At 43.9% G+C, this 22,088-nt stretch overlaps 1 protein-coding gene across 15 annotated transcripts in view; it reads left to right on the forward strand.

The window, feature by feature from the left end:
• Positions 1-22,088, forward strand: part of C2H18orf63 (chromosome 2 C18orf63 homolog) — a 142,654-nt gene that overhangs the window by 58,739 nt on the left and 61,827 nt on the right. For all 15 annotated transcript variants that reach the window (XM_033934300.1, XM_033934299.1, XM_033934302.1 and 12 more), the window contains 2 exons: positions 1,661-1,737; positions 16,354-16,463. In XM_033934300.1, coding sequence (XP_033790191.1) covers positions 1,661-1,737; positions 16,354-16,463 — 187 coding nt within the window. The remainder of the gene's footprint in view (positions 1-1,660; positions 1,738-16,353; positions 16,464-22,088) is intronic.

Genomic DNA, 22,088 nt, shown 5'->3' on the forward strand with positions numbered 1-22,088 from the left:
GTAAGTAGATCGCTCCTGCCCTGAAAGACCGCTAGACCACCAGGTAAGGTCCGAGATGCTGGGGGGGAAGCGGGGGTGGGTCAGAGTCAGCTCAACAGTTATTTGTGAATTTTCAATATTCGCGGGCCGGCTCTGCCCCTAACTCCCACGAATATTGAGGGAGGAGTGTAGTGTACTTGCACTAACCACACTGGCACACTAAAACTTAGGTGTAACCCGTTATGCCAAGTCAATGGCAGATGTAAATGGCCATGCCAAAGTGTGCCAAATACACACAACTGATAATATTTATTAATAAAATTTCTAATTACTTCAACCTAAGCAGTTTGCATAAAAATAAACATAATCAGCATGTAACTAACACATAGACAAATAGATAACTGCATCTCAAGCATTTACAGTCAGAATCCTAATTCATTCAAGAGAATGCCTCCACAAGCAAAGTTGTTTGCAGCAATTTCTTAAATTTTTGAAGATCAGAAAGCAGCCTCAGCTGTCCTGTCAACTTATTCCATAATAATGTGCCTGCAACTGATATTATAGATGCTCTTATTTTAGCATAATAGCATATTGTAATATTCTATAAGATACACGTCTGCCCATGCAGTTATGCACTTAGGCGCTACTTTATATAATAGCATCTAGTGAACTTATGTGTGAAATTGCCAATTAACAGTGCCTTTGACATGTGTAAGTGGCACTGAAAGGTTTTATTTTTTCTATTTTATTTCTATTTATTTATTCAATTTTCTATACCATTCTCCCAGGAGAGTTCAGAACGGTTTTACATGAGTTTATTCAGGTACTCAAACATTTTTCCCTGTCTGTCCCGGTGGGCTCACAATCTATCTAATGTACCTGGGGCATTGGGAGGATTAAGTGACTTGCCCAGGGTCACAAGGAACAGCCTGGGTTTGAACCCACAATCCCAGGGTGCTGAGGCTGTAGCTTTAACCACTGCGCCACACTCTCCCCACTTGGGCAGCCACAAAAAACAGAGACGTGAAGAAAGTACAAAAGTATCTCTATTCAGCATATGCAGGACTCCTGGGCAATAAAGGTTCTGCCTCAGAAGTGTCCAAATGAGGAAAAGCAAGTTCTTTTATACCATTCTCATATACATATTGGATGCTACAAGGGGGTTTCTATAGGTTAACTATTAACAGTTTTACAACTCATGATTGGTCCTAATTCAAAGCATACCATAGGTCATCTGGGTGTCCTTATGAGCCTATAGTAAATACACAACTTATCTAAGCATTGCAGTTTTGAAACATGTCCATGAAGGCGAGGTACATTATCACTTTCGTACAGCAGAAATAGAAATGTAACACGTGATTTCCCAGGAAAAGGCACCAAACTAAGGAAATGAAACTTATCCTAAAATAATGAACAAGGCCCACATTCCTTCAGGCAAAGTAATTCAGTTAAAATCATAATAGAGGTCACTGACCCCTTCACCACAAGCTTATAGAATTGCTCTGTTAATGCTTCTTGTTCCGTGTATCAGTCTGTTACAAATCCAGAAGTGATCAATATGGCAAACCAGCTTTGCCAGGACTTGAATACTCATGCTCAATATATGGTACATTGTGTATAAAGATGTTCCATTTGCAGATAAAGCAGTATATTACAATAACAGGTTTTGATTTTATTTCAGTGATGGACCTCAATGTATCAGATATCCAACTTTGTATCAGTTTGCAGGTTTTCACAGTTCGACTACCGCCACCTCAGGTAGAGTCATTATAAAGGCCATTATTGTAATGGATGCTCTGTCTTTGTGTGATTAAAGTTCTGTATAACAACTGCTGTGTCAAAAAAGTTATTTAGTGAATTACTGGTATTTACTAAGCGGCAGTAAAATGACTTGATACTGTTTCATTTTACAGTAGGATAATTACCACTGGAATATACTAAATTATGGTACCTGAGTACCATAACTTAAAATCCCACAGTAATTATCATTGCTGTGGCTGGAAGCTTTGCATGTTCTTAGCTTCAACAATGCAAGATGGCGGGCCTCCATTCTTACCTGCCATTGAAAATTCCCTCTTGGGTTTGAAGTTTCCTGGTGGGATAGTGAATAAGGGTCTGTCCCAAAGGCATAGTTTGACTGTTTCATTTGGGAGGACAGACATATTTAGCATATTAATTTTCATGTATACATATCTATTATGGATAGCTCAAAAAATAGATTGGATAGAAACCCAGTTTATTGCAGACTGAAAATTTATTTTTTTCAACGAAATGAACAAGCATCAAGGGAAACTTATCTCATGGTGCCCCCCATCCACATCCCCTTGAATTATCAAGGGCAGTACACCCCTTCCACTCACTGCTGTGACCTGCTCTTTCTGTTGCATCCCTTCTGGATTCCATACCCTAGGTCAACGATGGCGAACCTATGGCACGCGAAGGCCTTGCAGCTGGCACGCGGGAAGGTCCGCAATAGAGAGCTGCACGGGTCACGGGGATCCCGTGGGGACGCCTCCGAGGTTCGCGGGGCTGGATGTACTAAGTCGCGCGGCTTTTCTCCCTACCTGCTCTGCTTGCAGCACAGAGCCGAACGGAAGTCTTCCCGACGTCAGCGCTGACGTCGGAGGGGAGGGAGGGCTTAAGCAAAGCCCTCCCTCACTCCGACGTCAGCGCTGACGTCGGGAAGACTTCCGTTCGGCTCTGTACTGCAGGCAGGGTAGGTAAGGAGGAGTAGCCTCGCGGCTCGAGTGGCTACCAAGGGAGGGGGCGGTCCGCCCCGCCCCATGTGCAGCACAGCCGGCCAGGTCCCCTTACTTTTGTGGCGCTAACCCGACCGACCGACAACAGCCCTGTTCCGACAAACCTCCCTGCCCTTAACCGCGAATCTAAATTACCTTCTTACAGCAGCTGTAAGAAGGAAATTTAGATTTGCGGTTAAGGGCAAGGAGGTTTGTCAGACCGGGGCTGTTGTCGGTCTGTCGGTCGGGGAAGCGCCACAAAAGTAAGGGGACCTGGCCGGCTGTGCTGCACCCGGGGCGGGAGAGAAGGAGGGGGGAGAAGGACGCTGAAAGCACTGGGGAAATCAAAGGGGTGGAGAAGGACGCTGAAAGGCCATGGGGAAGACGGGGTGGGGGTGGGGGGAAGGACACTGAAAGCATTTGTGGAAGACAGAAGGGGGAGAAGGATGCTGACAGGATATGGGGAAGACGGGGGGGAGAAGGACGCTGAAAGCACATGGGGAAGACAAAGGGGTGGAGAAGGACACTGAAAGGCCATGGGGAAGATGGGGGGGGGGTGGAGAAGGACGCTGAAAGGAAATGGGGACGAGAGAGTGGGGAGAAGACGCTGGCAGGGAAGAAGACAGATGCCAGACTATGAGGGAGTGGAGGGAAGAAGATGGGTGCCAGACCAATTTGGAAGGGGGGAGAAAGGGAGAGGCACAGTAACAGAGCAAATGGAAGACGCAGAAGGAAGAGAGACAGTGGATGGAAGGAACTGAATGAGAACATGAGGAAAGCAGAAACCAGGCAACAAAGGTAGGAAAAGAATTCTATTTCTTTTTTTTTGCTTCAGGATAAAGTAGTATATTAGTTGTGTTGATAAAAATTTATAAACAAAAGAGGCTCTGGTAGAAACCCGTTTACAAAGTGTGTATTCTTCCCAATTAATATTTCCAAATTAATAAAGTCTTTTTGCTTATTTGTAAATGGGTTTCTACCAGAGCCTTTAATTCAGTAGAATAATTAAATGAAATAACTATTTCTGAAGTTTATAGGGACAGGTGGGGACGGAGGGGATTCCTCACGGGGACGGGCGGGGACAGAGGACATTCCTCGCGGGGACGGGTGGGGACGGAGGGATTCCTCACGGGGACGGGTGGGGATGGGTGGGATTCCTCACGGGGATGGGTGAGACTTTGGCGGGGACGGGTGGGATTTCTGTCCCCGCGCAACTCTCTAGTCTCTAAGATGTGCGGCGGGAGGCGAGTGTGCCGGTGTCTGCTTTGCAGCTCACCTGGCAACAGGGCCAGACTGGCCATTGGGAGGACCGGGCATTGTCCCGATGGGCCGCAGCCCATCCTCCTGTGCTGGCTGCTGTCCTGTGAGTGGATGTTTAGCCTGCCTGGCTTCCCCTTAGTATCCTATGAGCCAGGCAGTGTGTGAGGGGGAAGTGGGGGGAGGAAGAGAAGCTTCACACTGAGTCTGTCACAGGAACTCAGTGAGGCTGTAGTGTGACTCCACATGTGACATCTGTAATCAGGAACAGTTCCTAGTGCTCCCATGCTAGAGAGGTGAGGATATGGAGGGATGTTAATGTGTCTTCCATGGGGGACATGCTAAATTCGAGGAAATAAAAAAGCTGCTTATGATGATTGCATAGAGAAGTTCAGTAAGCTGAGAGGAGGGCTGAGCTCTCTGTGAACAACCAACACACTAATCCTCTGCGCTGTACCTTATGGAAAACTCAATATAGCAAAAAACAGTAAAGTGTATATGTGGCCCTTCACAGTGCTTTTGTAAACATCATAATAAGGCTCCAATAATGAAAAATAAAAGTCCTTTTCCCATACACTCAGGTTGCACAAGTCCGGTTTTCACCCGGACAGTATATTTTTTGACCAAAACGGATGTCTACAATTAGTAAAATTCCCCAATCACATATTTTTTTATGGGGACGGATTTGTATCCAGCACTTTATTAGATTTTTTTTATTATACAAATTTTATCTTTTTGTAGACTTGAAGTCTTGAACAAAGAAAATGAGTACAGCAAAAAAAGCAAAAACAGATAGTGGAAGACCATTCAAGAGGCCTGGACAGAGACATATGGAGTGATTGAACGCAGTGGGAAAGCATTGTGTATTATGTGTAATGAAAGTGTTGTGTCTCGCACATCAAGTGTCAAACGTCACTTTGAGACCAACCATAACAGTGTTGCTGAACTTGGTTTAGCTCAAAGAAAAGAGTTCCTTGTAGGAAAATTAAAGAAATATCACTCCCAGTCTCTTAGTTTTAGCAACTATCTTTCAAAAACTAATCATCTTACAGTTGCCAGCTTTCAAATTTCACTGTGCATGGCAAAACATGGTAAGCCCCTCTCTGATGGAGATTTTATCAAAAAGGCAATTTTGGCTGGGAGTAATTCACTCTTCCATGATTTCCAAAACAAGGATAAAATTGTGCAGCGCATCTCTGAGATGCCGCTAAGCAGAAATACTGCAAAAGATAGGGTTCTGCGAATGGCTGCTGATGTTAGTCAACAGCTTACTTGCGACTTACAAAAAGCACCCTTCTACTCCATGTGCTTGGATGAAAGTACAGATATTACTAACCATGCAAGACTAGCGCTCATTTTGCGTTATGCTACTGGTGACATCATGAGAGAAGAGCTGGTAAAACTGCTGTATTTGCCTGGAAGAACACAAGGGATAGATATCCACAATGCTGTGATGGAGGCTTTTTCATCACTAGACATAAGTCCAGAAAAAGTGGTTTCAGTTACTAGCGATGGAGCACCTAGCATGGTGGGGACAACATCAGGATTCATTCATTTCTTTGCTAAGGAAGCAAAACATCCACTGATTCAATTTCACTGCATAATACATCAAGAGGCTCTCTGCGCCAAAGAAAGCAGCAAAAAACTTGACGATGTCCTCAAAGATGTAACAAAAATGGTGAACTTCATCATGGCGCGTGCTCTTAATTTTCAACAATTTCAAGCCCTTCTTGATGAGGTTCAGGCACAATATAACACTTTACTGATGTACAATAATGTCCAGTGGCTGAGCAGAGGACGAGTGTTAGAGAGATTTGTGGCCTGCTTGTAAGAAGTTAGGCTATTTATGAACGAAAAGGGGGAAGACTATCCTCAACTCACCAACATGGCCTGGCTTACCAACCTCATGTTCTTTACAGATTTTACTAACCACTTTAATGTACTAAACAAAAAATTACAAGGCATGGGAAAAACAGCAGAAAGCATGTTTAGTGACATCAAAGCTTTTGAGAGAAAATTGCATGTTTTTGAAAAAGACCTTGAGAGTGGACAGCTAAAATATTTTCCCAACCTAAAAATACATTTGGATAATTCTACAACATTTGTGGACAGTCATAAAAAATACCAGGAAATCTACAAAGCATATTCCACCATTGTAGCCGAAGCAAAGGAGAATTTTAGTAAAAGATTTTCTCAGTTCCGTAAGATGGAGACAACCCTTTCATTTATAACTTCCCCAGAAAAGTCCACATTTGAAGATCTTGATCTTTCCTGATTACAGTGGTTGGATATTCAAAATTTGGAAATGGAGCTACTGGAATTTCAAGAAAGCTCTATCTGGAAAAGTAAATTCAATGACCTGCGTGCAGCTCTTGAACGTATTGAGTGTGAAAGGGTGACAAATGAAATCACTGCTAGCAGTTCTGAAAATGAAATCCTAAAAGCGTGGAATTCTCTGCCAGACAATTTTAAGTCCATGAAAGCACTTGGGATTGCTCTTCTTACTTTGTTTGGGTCACCCTATGCTTGTGAGCAGCTGTTTTCGGCTTTGAATCATATAAAATCTGATGCTAGAAACAGATTAACGGATGACATGAGTGCTGCATGTGTTGCTCTGAAATTAACGCACTATGAGCCAAGGATTGACAAGTTATCAGCATGCATGCAACAACAAAAATCACATTAATTTTTTTCAGAGCATGCCCAATGCATATGTTTACATGAAGCAGTGTTTTCAGTTTGCAGTTAAGACACTTTCTAAGTTATTTAAATATTATTTAAAAAAGGGACTTTACATGGCCCTGTTGTATTCCAATCTGGAATTTCCAATAAAAACGGTTGGTTTAATTGAAAGCTCTTTTGTTTTCTTTACATCATATTATTAGAAATGTAATGATTTAACTATTTTCTAATTTGATTGTAAATTTTACAAAAAAACATGTATAGACTCTTTGGGAATACACACAGAGTCTTGACACAGTTAACAGTTTTAAGAAGTTTATCTTTTTTTTTACTCAGGATACATTTGACATGTTATGTGAATAATACATTTAAAATATATTGTGGAACTGAATCAAATTCTTCCTAAATTCATTAAATTGAATGAAATCATTAAAACATTATAAATTGCCAATAAATTGAAATGAAAACCAAAGGATTGTGAATCAAATTGATTCTCTGACAATACAAAGATTCCAACCTTTAAAAATGATGTTACATAGTTCAGGCAACTTTATAAAGAGTTTTTAGATACTAAAATCTTGTTATTAAGGTTTAATTGACGTGCTGGCACTTTGAAGAAATTCTTTGGTTTTGTGCAGCAGTTTGGGCACTCGGGCTCAAAAAGGTTGGCCATCACTGCCCTAGGTGTTCAGTCCCAACCCGCAATCCAGGAGTTGCAGAAATCCACAAACTTTTCTGAGCTAGCAAACTTATCCGGTTATAATTTCTGCAAGCAATCTGTGCAGAAGTTTTTTGATGTTGCTCTGCTTCTTTTTCACTTAAAGTTCATTTTCTCGGTGGATTCAGTGCCTTGAGACCCCTGTTGGAGGAAAGGATGCAGTCCCGTGGTGCCAGACTACTGCTTCACATAGAAACTCTGGTAGATCTGTGGAGCCAGCCTACTGTGTGCCACCATTTCTAGACTCAGTCCCTTCCCCTGGGAGTCTGCTTGCCAGTGACCTTATCACGGGTTTCAAGAGCAGGCTGTATGTATCTGGAGTGTTTCAAGGTGTAGGCTGCATTTCCTGCCCCTGAGCACATGGATGAGGATCCGTGGGGGCGGAGATCATAGTCTGTGTCTGGCCGGCTGGTAATGCGAAGATTTCAAGTCTGGATCCATTTGGAGCTGTTTTAGAGGCAGAAAATCCTTTTCCTCCATTCAAATGCTGTTTAAAGCTGCTGACAGTCTGGCACTGCTTACTGTGAGTAAACTTCCATTATCTCCTATGGGTACTTTCAGGAATGGCTTATAAAATGATTTTAAAATCATTTTTCACAGTTTCTGAGGGTAGGGTTCAGGTCCCCCACTTCCCCAGACCCCAAATCGTTATTTTTTATTTTTTTTTATTTTTGCCGTTTTTGGCACGAATTCGTGATAGCGGCCATCTTGGATTTTAAAATCAGTCTTTTCTTTCTGCCTCAAAAACCCCTTGATTTGACACAAAATCATTTGGAATGGACTCCCCAGCCCCTAATATGTTGAATGTGGACATTGATTGTGCCAGATCAGCAATTGTGTACCATGTGCCATAGCACGCTGGGGGGGGGGGGGGAGAGCTTCAGACTTTGCCTCCTCCAAGTAATCTTGGGCTTGAGAGTCAGCCTGGGTTTCTGCCTTCCAAAGAAAATCTCACCCAGAGGCCGTCCTGGAGTCTGATGCAAAATGCCTGCATTCTGAGTCAGGGGACTCTCTTGGTGTGGCACATGTACCTCAATAGAGCTCTGGAGTGGAGCTTAGGTAAATACTCCTTATACTTCATCATACCACTGGAGGATTGGAGACCCATTCTGGATCTTAAGGTCGATCACCCACTTTTTGCAAATTCCTTTTAGCTGCTATCTCTCCTGGAGAGTGTCTAGTGGCCTTGGACATCACAGAGGCTTACCTCCATATTATAATCTGCCTGGAGCATCGCAGGTTTCTGTATTTCCATGTTCTGCAACAGCATTTCCAGTTCGCAGCTCTGCCCTTTGGCCTCTTGATTGCACCCGCACTTTTGTCAAGTGAAAGTAGTAGTGGCTTTCTGCCAGCAGGGGGTCCAAATCCACCCTTCCTGGGACAGCTGGTTGATAGAGGCTCCATCTTGTCAGGTGTACAAAAATGCAGTGAAGACGATAGTGTCTCTGCTGCAGGCGTTGGCAAGTTCAGCAAGAGACGCTTGAGGTTCTCCCCAGTCCCTGGAGTTTCTGGGGATTTCTCTTTCGCCTCTAGACAGGGTCGTGTATTTCTTCTCTAGGCATGTCGACAGAACCTTCGACAATAGAACAGAATTCTTCTGGACCATCCGGCTCCCTCGGCCTGGTTTTATATGCAGGTTCTGGGGTCTCGGGCAGCCTCCTTGGAGAAGATTCCCTAGACCAGAGCGCCCATGTGTCCTGTACAGGGGCCCCTCCTATCTTGGTGGTATCCGCACAGTTTTCCCTTTCAGATGCCGCTCCCCTGGACGGTGCCAGCTAGCAGCAATTTGAGCTGGTGGCTTTAAGGGGAGGCTAAATGCCAGGGCTGGTTTCTTCGGATTTTTGAGTTGGATGACTCTTAGGATGGATGCTAGCCTGTTGGGTTGCAGGCAAAGCTGCGGCCACGGTTCCTACATGTGGCCCGTGGCTGACCCAGAGGCCTTCCCTCTGACATCAGAGGGAAGACTTCTGGGTCAACCGCGGACCACATGTAGGAACTGCTGTTTGCAGCTTTGCAAAGAAAAATGTGTCTGGAGGTAGGTGGCCAGAAGAGGTAAATGCCCACAGAAAGGTGGGTGGCACAAATTTAGGATGCAGAACAGAGGGAAGAATGATGAAATGCACGTTGGGACATGGAAGGGAGGAAGAGAGTCGTGTTTGGACAGGAAGGGAGGAAGAGGGGGCGCGTTGGCACAGGAAAGGAGAAGCAGGACTCCTGTTCATAATTATGAGTCCAGTGTAAGTTGGACATTCTTAACCCGGGCACTGCCTGTATTGAAAATCTTTTCCCTGCGAATCTTTAAACTCTTTTTTTTTAGAAAATTAGTTTTGAGTATATAGAGTTTTATTATTCAACTATTAGAGAGAGAGAAAATATTTTCAATAACACCACATTTCTAACCAAAAGGCAGAAGTGTTTATAACTTGTTGATGAGCATAACTATCAAAGATTTGTAGTTGCAATGTTTGTAATGTGAATTCTTTACAGAGTCCATAAGATTCTATGATGTAAGAAGAGCATTGATTGATTGAATACAGCATGCAAAAGAGTGCTTTTCTGAAATTGGTCTAAAATTCTGACAAATGTTCAGAGGATAAATTGCAGTTTAATTCCAGATCCAATGATTTTTTTAAATCCCAAACTTTAAAAGAAAGCAGATTTTTACAGAATTTTATATACTGAGGCACATATATGGCAATTGGTTAAGAGTGATTACTAGGTTAACCCTTTCAGGACCAAGGGACATATTTGTCCCATAACTTTAAAATCCTATAAATTTTGATTGGGATAGTCTACAGTTCTAAATTTGATATGTACGGATTCCATATGATACTGCCTTTATGTAAACAAACTGGTTCTGACATTCATTCATTAGCGTTGTTGCTAGATTGATGAGAAGATTCACTTGCCACACTGTCCATAAGCCAGAAGTGTGATTTTTTTAAATAAAAATAATGATATTTCACAAAAAAAATCAATTTTTTGGCATCTGCAAGCCCTTTTTACCATAAAAATGTTGTCAAAACCACAAAAATTGGCCTACGATCCTTATGGTCCTGAAAGGGTTAAGGAAAGAAGGAGCTTTTTGCCTGATCAGTTAAGACGCGAGATGAGTTTAAACAATGTGAAGCAATGTGAAGAAGAAATTGGGAAGCATTGCTGAAGACTATGAAATGTTTAAAATACCACTGAAGAGCATGTCTTCAAATTTTCCAATTCCAAGATTTGTCCAATTCTTCTAAAAAATTGTAAAGTTGTCAATAGTAAATTTAGAGTTTAAACCAAATGGTCATATGTGAAGATTTATGCCAAGGGAGGCCCAATGTTTTATTGATTATCCCAGGACAAGCAGGCAGCCTATTCTCACATATGGGTGATGTCATCAACGGAGCCCGGATGCGGAAGCCTCGCAAGCAGACATGCTTGAAGAAACTAGAAGTTTCGAGACGACCGCACCGCACATGCGCAAGTGCCTTCCCGCAGAGCGTAGGGTGCGCCTCCTCAGTTCTCAGTTTTCCGCAGAGCCGAGAAGTCCATCTTTGACTCTCTGTGTTTAACTTCGTTACTTCGTGCCTTCTCTCAACCGCAGTTTGTGTTTTTTTTCTTCACGAATTGCTGTTTTTACTACTTTTATTCCTTTTATTTCTTTAAAAAAAAATTTTTATTTTCTTCCATTTGGCTGCCGGGGCAGGCTGCTCAGCCGCAGCTCAGGGGCTTCGATTTTGCGGCGACTATTTTTTCTCCTATGTCCCGGCCAACTACAGGCTTCAAGAAGTATAGCAAGCGCCAGCGTGCGATTTCCCTTACGGACCCACACCGTTGGTGCCTCACGTGCCTTAGGCCAGACCATCAACCAAAGTCATGTGAGTGCTGTGCTACTCTTCAACCTCGAGCCCTTAAACGTCGTCTTTTGGTGGACAAGCTCTTCGGGATGGATTCTTCCTCCGATCCCTTGACTTCGAAGATGGCCTTGACCTCACCTTCGACTGAGCCTCCTCCTGCTTCTACTGCTTCCATCTCGAGCCTCATCAAACCTTCTTCGTTTGCAGCACCTCTCTCGTCGATGACTCCTGCTGTGTCTTCCCCTGTATCCTCAGGTCAGGTAACTCAGCAGAAAGTTCCAGCAGTGGTTCCAAGTCGAAGCACATTCCCACTGCCTCTGTGGAACTTCCAGCCAGGGCAGGTAGGCCAGTTTCAGACGCGGTACCCTCCTTGCCGGCTGCTTTCCAGACCATATTAGAGAAGCAATTCATGCAGTTCCTTATTAATAAGGGACCGAAGCTTCTCTGTCTCATCCAGCCTGGGCATTCTGCAGACTCCCGCGAGGTCGAGCCGCTTCCTTTGCCTCAGTCTGAGCTTCGACACTCTTTGCAGGGAGCAGAGTCTCTACGAGTGTCTGGTCTGGCATCCAAGCACGTCATGCAAGGAGCAGATTCTTTGTCAGTGCCTCGACAGGAATCCTCACACTTTATCCAAGGAGCAGAGTCTTTGGGAGAGTATCGAGGTTCCTCCACCAAGCCTCTGGACCTTAGCTCTATAGCTTCCAGTCCTATCCATTCATTGGTAGCATCGGCTGCTTCTGTCTCCGAGGCGAAGTCTCCTCGATCATCGAGATCTGCTTCCAAGCACCATTCTCACAGAAGATCGAGACATTCCTCGAGGCATACTTCCAGACACAGTTCTTCTAAAGAACGTCCTTTTTCAACCAAGCCTCTATCTACTCCTACTTCTATTAGACCGCCTACTCCTCGATCGAGGTCTCCACTTCCAAACCTCGAGGATGTCGCAGTTTCGATTGCTTCGTACAAGTCTCCATATTCATTTGATACTTTTCTTCCGACTGAAGCTTCAACCTCGACCCAGGCTGCTTCGACAACCTCGAGTCCCTCTCGAGGCAAAGCATTGGCCGATCAGCTGTCTTTTTTATCCTTTCTTCGTCAGATGGCTGTTGATCTGGATCTTCAATTAGTTGCTGGTTCCAAATATTCTAAGGAGTACCTCGAAGTCATGCATCTCCCTCAACCTCCGGCAGAGACTCTTAAGGTTCCTCTTCACAAGCTTTTGTCTCAGACTTTTGGTCGATGCCTGGAGACTCCTTATACCATACCGGCTGTTCCAGGCAAATTGGACTCTAGATATAAAACTACATCACAAAGGGTTTGACAACTCAGTTATCTCACCAGTCCTTGCTTGTGGAGTCGTCCTTAAAGAGGTCCCATTCTTCCAAGGTTTATGCCACCGTACCTCCTGGAAGGGAAGGGAAAACTATGGACAAATTTGGACATCGCATCTATCAAAATGCTCTTATCTCAACTCAGACTACATCTCCTTCAATCATCCTATCCTTGTTCTGTAGCAATGCGTCGCTTTGCCTGGCTTCGTACTATTGACATGGATTCTAATCTTCAGGACTGTTTGGCTAATGTTCCTTGTGAAGGCAATGACCTCTTTGATGAATCCATCGAGGCAGTCACCAAGAAACTGACCATGAAAAATCCTTTGCTTCTATAGTCAGCCTAAGCCAAAGTCAGCTCCTGCTAAGCCTCCACGTCCTACACCTATATATCAGAGGCATTTTACAATTGCCTTCCTCCTAAGAAACATCAGCCTCAGAAGCAAGAAAAATCTCAGCCTTCTGCTGCACCTAAGGCTAACTCTCACAGCAACAGATTCAGTCCATATACCATAGCCAAAATTTCATTTATACAGGCTGAAAGGTTTAAAAGAGGACCTAAGGGATATCAGACAGCCCTCCAAACAACATAGTTTGGATGGGTAAATTCCTCATTTGTCCCAAGGTACCTCCACCACCATTTTATATATATCTTTTTCTTATGCTTAGCTTCTTATGTATATATTTTTCTTATTTTTAATCTTATAACTTGTTTTTCTTAAGCATATTAGATGTACTTAGCTTTTTTTGCTAGCATTCGGCTGCAAACTATTTCCCCGAACGCCAACACGTTTCGAGATCTTTGTCAAGGCGACAAGGGGAACTTAAAGTTAACAAAGAACAGCATACCGTCTACCCGTATCCAAAAGGCTAAGGCTACTCAGCCTTTTTGATTGTTTACAACAGAGCATAACCTCCACCGTTCTGCCTCTGTCTTCCCTTCTCCCTATAGGAGGTCGTCTCCATCATTTTTACCACCGATGGATGATGATTACATCCGACCTCTGGGTCTTAACCATCATCAAGGAAGGATACTCTCTTCATTTCACTCAGGTTCCACCAGAGCTTCCTCTGGAGAGTATCCTTCCAGTCCATCCCAGACTGCCCTTCTTCAGGAAGCTCAAGCTCTGCTTCGTCTCCATGCCATCGAACCAGTTCCTTTAGACCAGTAGAACAGGGGGTTTTACTCCCGTTACTTCCTTGTTCCAAAGAAGACGGGCGCTCTGCAGCTCATTCTGGATCAGGGCTCTCAACCAATTTTTGATCAAAGAAAAATTTTGCATGTTGTCCCTGGCATCCCTTTATCCCCTTCTCGAGCAGAACGACTGGTTATGCTCTCTAGATCTCAAGGAGGCCTACACTCATATTCCCATCCATCCGGCTTCCTGTCAATATCTCAGATTTCGGGTGGGGAATCTGCATTATCAATACAGAGTGCTGCCCTTTGGCCTGGCTTCATCTCTCCAGAGTGTTCACCAAATGCCTAGTAGTGGTAGCAGCAGCTCTACGGAACCATGGTCTTCAGGTATTTCCTTACCTCGACGACTGGCTCATCAAAGAGTCAACTTATCTGGGGGTTATTGTAGCGACCCAACGGACTCGTGGTTTCTACAAAGTTTGGGGTTCAAAATCAACTTTCCCAAATCCAAAATTCAGCCCTCACAGAATCTACATTTGTTATCATTAACTTTTAGCTGCCAAATTTCAGACCATTCTTCAAGCTTCGCCAGGTCTTTCTTCATGTTATTCACACCATCCTGTATATTTACTCTATTGCAGATTTTGGTATCATCCCCAAAGAGGCAAATCTTACCTGACAAACCTTCAACAATATCATTTATAAAAATGTTAAAAAGAACAGGCCCAAGAACAGAGACTTGAGGTACACCACTGGTAACATCCCTTTCCTCAGAGCAAACTCCATGGATCACTACCCTCTGTTGTCTTCTGCTCAATCAGTTCCTGACCCAGCCCGTCACTTTGGGACCCATCCCAAGGGCACTCAGTTTATTTATTAGATGTCTGTGTGGAACACTGTCAAAGGCTTTGCTAAAATCTAAATACACCACATCTAGCGCACATCCTCTATCCAATTCTCTGGTCACCCAGTCAAAGAAATTGATTAGATTTGTCTGACAAGACCTACCTCTAATGAATCCATGTTGCCTCTAGTCCTGTAATCCACAGGACTCCAGAAACTTGACCATTCACTTTTAAAAGTGTTTCCATTAATTTGCTTACCACAGAAGTCAGACTTACTGGCCTGTAATTCCCTACTTCTTCCTTACTTCCACTTTTGTGGAGAGGGACCACATCCACCCTTCTCCAGTCCTCCGGTACCACCCCCGACTCTAGAGACTCATTGAAAAGATTAGTCAGCAGAGCTACCAGAACTTCCCTAAGTTCCTTCAGTACCCTAGGATGTACACCAGGGATGCCCATACTTTTTGGGCTTGCAAGCTACTTTTTAAAATGACCAAGTCAAAATGATCTACCAATAATTTTTTTAAAAACACAAAGCACACTGTACGCAGAGAAAATGTTAATTATCATTTATATTCTGAGGTTTTTTCAAGGAGATCAAGGCAAATGACTCTATGCAATGTCACCTCAGTAACAACTATACAAAAATAGACAAATATACCCCCTCCCTTTTTACTAAATCACATTAGCAGTTTTTAGCACAGGGAGGTGCACTGAATGCCCCTCACTGCTCTCTAAGCTCATAGGCTCCCTGCGTTAAAAACCACTATTGCGGTTTAGTAAAAGAGGGCCATAGTGCAAAATATAGACAGCAGATATGAATTCTCAAAACGGACACATTTTGATCACTAAATTAAAAATAAAATCATTTTTCATACCTTTGTTGTCTGGTGATTTCATGAGTCTCTGGTTGCACTTTCTTCTTCTGCCTATGCATCCAATATTTCTTCCCTTCTTTCAGCCTACTGTATGCTTCCTCTCCTCCAGACCTCATTCCTTCCCCCAATTTTTTCTTCCTTTCTCCCTGCCCCCCTTTCTTTTTTCTTGACCCCTTTCTTTCTGTCTGTCTGTCTCCCTGTCCCCACTTTCTTTCTGTCTCCCTGCCTGCCCCCTTTCTTTCTTTCTCCATGCCCTCCCCCAAGCCACTGCCGCCACCATCGGGGAACAGGCCCCCAAGCCACTGCGGCCCCAAGCTCTCCCTGTTTCCTGACGCAGAAGACACCCCACCCCCCCCCCCCCGGACATAACTTCTGGTTTCGGAGGGAAGAGAAGGGAAGCTGGCACACACACTTTAGAGCCCCGAAGCATGAGTTCGCTACGGGCTAAGACGGGAAATCTTCAAGCTGGTGAGTTTTTTTTGTTGTTTTTTTAAATGTTGAGCAGATGCGGCAGCAGCAGGATTCGCGATAGATGACAGCCGGGCGGTCATCTAAATTAGCTGGATGGAGCACCCGACTAAAAGACCCTAGGGAGAACACTGAGAAGTTATCCATTTAAGTTATGATAGCTGTTTATGCAGTCTAGCAAAAACCAGGAAAAGTTGACTGGATAGTGTTGAATATTGGTACTATTTGGTAAACTTTTAACCCCATCCCCCAGAAAGCCTCTTAGCCCTTCTGAACTGATGACTTCTGTCTGGGCATCAAAATATTATGAGGTCATGTGCCCAAAATTTTGAATATTGACATCCAACTTCTTAGTCAAACTCTTAATTCATATTTCTCACAACATTACTGTTTTGCTTACAGTACTATACATATTACTTATGTCTGAGCAATAGCTTCTGGCAGTAATATCTTTATTTGTATGCTTTTATAACATAGCTGGTGGACTTTGACATTTCAGCAGGAATACTAAAGATTTTTGAGAGTAACCAGAATTCTGTGATTCTAAGGCACTTCATTTCCAGTAACTGGTGCTATGTTTTACCAAGGTAGGACTTTTTTTTCCATTAATAAATCATATTGTGTGAACAGAGGGTTGTAAAGGTTCTCTGTGCCTTGAAGCACTTGCAGTATTGTAATCAGCTTCGGGGGTTTCTTTTCCCTATCAGTTTTCTACTTCTCATTTAAGTTTCTTGGTATACCTAGTCTTTGATTTACAACTATGGCATCTTGATCCTTCACAGCTGATCAAGTTCTCCCCTCCCCCAATTGTTGTATCCATCTTCTAACTCAGCCTGGCTAATACACTATTGTAGCAACAATTCTTGGCTCCCACAGGAACCTGGCTAATGTAGGCCCTAAGTAGGTCCTCTAGTTGTTAGCTTTGAGTGATGGCTAATACAGCCTTCCTCCAAGGAATTGTGAATTAGAGAATGACATGGAGACAAATTTGTCCCTGTCCCTGTAGGAACTCAATTTCCCTGCCCTGTCCCCACGAGTTTTGCCGCTATCCCTGTCCCTACCCCATTCCTGTAAGCTCTGCCTTAACTGCACAAGCCTCGAACACTTATGATTTTAAGTGTTTGAGGCTTGTGCAGATGAGGATGGAGCTTGCAGGAATGGAGCAGGGACAGGAAAAGAACTCATGGGGACGAGATAATGAGTTTCCATGGGGACGAGGAAAAATTTGTCCCCATGTCATTCTCTACTGTGAATACCTCCTTTGCAACTTCTTAAGCCCTGGCTACCCTAGTAAATGTAATTAGATCATTTAAACCAGGTCGTTTTCATGATAGTGTGCAGCATCTGCCACTAAGCCATTAGGCTTGCACTTAACCTACTTTTCTTTCCAGGGATCTCAAATATAAACTTAAGACAATGGCCCCGATATTCAGCCCACGGGAAGCAGCTCGGTTATCTCCCATGGGCCACAGTGATCTCAGATATTCAATGCCAGGGCTGTATCCAGTCACCGGCATTGAATATCTGAGTGAAAGTTTGCCACTGTGGCCTTAACCAGCCAAGCCAAGGCCTAGTGGTCATAGATAGGCCTGCTTTTTAGGCAGGTCAATCTAGCTGCTAGCCTTAACCGGCCAGCTGCTAAATATTGGCAGTGATTGGCTATATCAAGTGAACCATATATAGCCTGCTAAGTACTGCTGAATATTGACTGGATTGTGTCTCCAAACCAAGGACTGGAATATCTACTGTATGCCGGGATGGAAGGAGGTTTCTCTACTCCATTATAAGGAGCATAAAATGTTACTGGTCAATATTCAACCAGTGGCAGTAAGCGTTGTTTTTTGTTTTTTTATGTTTACTGTTGCTGGCTGTTAGACCTGGATATTCAATGCCAGGCCTTGACCAGACTGAAGCTAGCTACCAGTACTTATGTGGATTATGTGGGTCCCAACTGATATTAAACCAGGCACCCACTTGAGAAATGTATGCAGGACCCAGCTGAATATTTGAGTAGCCAACTGTAATCTTACATCTGTTCTTCCTTTGGTAAATGTTATTTTGCATAATATATATAGTAGTTCTGTGTTTTCTATTTTGTGCCTTTCATTCACCGTTGGCCAAGAAATCATTGTTTGTACATTGCTTGGTCTCCAGATTCATGAAGGACCTTTACCTTACCAAGCCTCCTCTCATTGCCTGGGACCTCAGTATTCTCTCTGCTCTGATTAAGTCTGCTTTTGAACCTCTCTTAACTTCTTCCCTCAAACATCTGACTTGGAACGTGGTCTTCCTTATAGTCCTGACTTTTGCATGCCAGGTCAGTTCTGGAGATTACACCTTCAAAAAGATATAAAAAGGATGAAATCAGTCCAGAGGAAGACTACTAAAGTGGTGTGTGGTCTTTGTCATAAAGGGTATGGGAACAGACTTAAAAATCACTAAGCGCACATCTATCCTCATCGATTGGGGGGGGGGTCCTGCAGGATGGCCAGGACCGAGGCATGGATTTCATCCTTAAGCATCTGTTTGATTTGGCCGTGGCCTCCTTTTGTGGCTTGAGCATGCCATTCCAAGCTGCGCCATGATCCTGATACTTGGTGCTTCATGATTTGGATTTTCTGTTCTGGCCTGCAGCATGCTCTGGATCTGGCAGTGGTCTGGTGATTCATCTTTGAAAGCAACATTGTGTCGGTTACCCTTTAAGGGACAGATCCTGTTTGGCCAGGATCTGGATGACCTTATGGCCAGTGTGCAGGGTTGCAGGCCCAAGGTATTGCCTGGGAGCAGGTCCTGCCACCGTCTCCTCTGCGCATCGGGGGGAGGTTGTTGGCCATTCTGGTGGAATGGCAGGCCATCATCTCCAACTGCTGGGTTCTGGAGGTTCTCAGAGATGGCTACAAATTGGAGCTTTTCTGTCCTCTGACCGAGTATTTTCTGGATTCCCATGTGGGCTGTCCCGAGAAGGTGGTTCGGGTGCAGGCCACGGTCTGCAGACTTTTGGATATTGCAGCCATAGAATCGGTGCCAGAGAGAGACTTGGACTCTGGGAGATACTTGATATTCTTCATTTCAAAGAAAGGATAATTGGAGACCAATTCTGGACCTCAAGGCGGTCAATGCAGCTGTGAAAGTCCCTCGCTTCCAAATGGAAACAGTGTGCTCAGTGATAGCTTTGGTGGCACCGTGGGAATTTCTTTCAAGTTTCAAGTTTATTAGGATTTTATATACCGCCTATCAAGGTTATCTAAGCGGTTTTTACGATCAGGTACTCAAGCATTTTTCCCTCTCTGTCCTGGTGGGCTTGTACCTGGATCTAATGGAAGCATATCTTCACATTTTCCCAGACCACTGGAAGTATCTGTGGTTGTTCTGGGGCAACATTTCCAATTTATGGCACTGCCCTTTGGATTGGCGATGGCACTCCAGAGCTTAACCAAAGTGATGGTGGTGGTGGTGGTGGTGGCGGCAGACCATCTCCACACCCTGGGTGTCCTAATTCACACGTATCTGGCCAAATGGTTGATTAGAACTCCCTTGCTGTCCAAGGGATATCAAGCTGTCCATCTGGTGTACAGTTGCTACAACACCTAGGCTGATCAACTTCAGAAAGCCCACACAAGATTTGGAGTACCTGGGAGTTCGGTTTCACACAAGTCAGAACAAAGTGTTTCTGCTCGTGTCCCTTCAAGAGAAGCTACAACAGGTTATCAGGAACTTCTAGCCACTCCAGTCCCGATGGCATGACAGTACCTCCAAGTTCTGGGGACCATTTCTTTTTCTGTGTATATAATTTCACTAAATATAGTTAGTCCTCTTGATTGTAATCTTGGCTTAGCTGTTTTTCAATTTGCTGCAGAATATAGACATTTATTATGGTACTGTATTGTAATCTTATCATCCTGCTAGACCAGTCCAGGCTAATGGGTTATGTCCCCTTTCTAGCAGATGGAAACGGGGGGGGGGGGACCCCTAAAGATTCTAATATCATTGGTATAACAAGTGGTGCAGCCAAGGTCTTCTGTGCCTTTGACAGATGGTGGTAGTTGAACTGATGCAGTAGGATTTTTGTGGTAACAGGCCTAAATTTCCTAGATGTGAACTATAGCCTTTGTTTGTGGTTGAGATTGGCTGGTGTAGACTCCCAGGAGACAGATTATGATCCTTCCCCTCACTAGACCTGAGCCTTGGCCGAAGGGCTTCACTTAGTGAGGATATCTGGAATAGGTGTCTCCTGCATCTTTTCTCCATCTGTAGAACTGAAAAATAATATTTGTAATAATAATAATTGTATTTGGGCTACCTTAAATTTGTTCCCTTGCTAATATATAAAGTTACTTAAAAAGACAAATTTTCTGTCATACAGAGGAATTACAATGCAATAGCCATTGTCTCTGTCTAAATGAGAAGAGGGGAGTTCCTCAGCTCTCATACAACATAAGAGGAGAGCCACCTGAATCAACTACTACTTTTAAAGGTCTTTTTTCTTTTCTTTACTGTGATTGGTTTTAATGGCAATCAGGTGGGCAGATTCCATCTCCTTCTCTCCTACTGCCTTGTGTGTAATGTAGGAGCTTCAGGGGAGCTTTCGAGTGATTTGGTGAATTGCTTAGAGCCATACTTTCTTGAACAACAATATTCAGAAAGGCCTGTGTTCCCACAAAAGTATCTCGGAGTTGTTGGTTTTTGTGTGTGTTTTTTTTTTTTTTTTTATCAGCAAACTACTGATCTTTCTATAAGTCCAGGGAGAATCATATTCTGCTCCTTTAACATAAGAACATAAGTATTGCCCCTGTCGGGTCAGACCAGAGGTCCATCGTGCCCAGCAGTCCGCTCACGCGGCGGCCCCTCAGGTCCATGACCTGATAGTGCTCATACCCTAAAACTCTCACATGCTTTTCGCTTAATGTCCTGTAGAGTAACCCTCTATCTGCACCCTGCAATCCCCTTCGCTTCCAGGAAGTCATCCAGTCCCTTTTTGAACCCCAGTATTGTACTCTGTCCTATTACTTCATTTGTAAGCGCGTTCCAGGTGTCCACCACCCTCTCAGTTTTTCTGAATGACCTCTTGTTTTTGTTGTCCCCGCTAGTCTGAAGAATCTGCCCCTCTCCACCTTCTCTATGCTTTCATGATTTTATAAGTCTGTATCATGTCTCCTCTCAGTCTCCGCTTTTCCAGAGTAAAGAGCTCCAGTTTGTCTAACCTTTCGGCATATGAAAGGTTCTACATTCCTTTTATCATCCTAGTTACTCTCCTCTGGACCCTCTCAAGTATCGCCATGTCTTTCTTAAGGTACTGTGACCAGTATTGGACGCAGTATTCCAGATGTGGGCGCACCATTGCTCGATACAATGGCAGGATAACTTCCTTCGTTCTGGTAGTGATACCTTTTTTGATAATGCCCAACATTCTGTTCGCTTTATTTGAGGCCGCTGGCTTCATTGTTGTATCCACCAATACACCCAGGTCTTTTTCTAGGACTGCTTGAGGAGATTCATTCTGTAGGAAGGGTCTCCAAGTTGGAGACCCACAATTATTCTAGTGCCACCTCCACACCCCTGTTTTATGTGGGCCATCTAAGTCTCAGTTGCCTAAGGGACCAGCTGAAGCCCAGGATCCATATGAGGTATGATTGTAATATTTGTCTCAGGTTCCCTAGTTGGATTTTCAGACACCACTTGGCACTAGTCCAACTTGCATCCTCTACACAATTTCGGCGAGCAGGGAGTCTAGATGGTGTTGACTTTCCCAGGGGGACTCCTTGCCTGGAGTCTGTAGAACTATGCCCAAAGGAAGATGATGATTCCCCAATAGTTTTTCACCAGGAGGAGTTAGTCGCTTATTGTTCTAGCCATCTCCATCCTTCATATCCCATTGGCATAACAGGAGCAAACTTCTGATGGTGATCCTATTGTGAAGGCTTTGATGAAAACTGCTAAGGCCTGTTTGCTTCATAGAGCTTTGTCTTAAGTCATTGCAGAATTGGAAGTCCCAGATTTGTTTTTCAAGGGTACCAAATTGATGAATAACTTGTACCTCCTTCTCCAAGTAAATCTGGACTGGCTTTTTTGTGTCTGAAAAGTATATGCCTTAGTGACTGCAGTGACCAAAAGAACCACAATTCAGTTGAAGGAGATTCTGCTCTTAGGGATACTCATGACAGGAAGGTAGAGCTGCTCTTTAAACAGGCCCTTAGTTCCATGGACCTTGGAGT

Source organism: Geotrypetes seraphini, chromosome 2, assembly GCF_902459505.1.
Source record: "Geotrypetes seraphini chromosome 2, aGeoSer1.1, whole genome shotgun sequence".
NCBI lineage: Eukaryota > Metazoa > Chordata > Amphibia > Gymnophiona > Dermophiidae > Geotrypetes > Geotrypetes seraphini.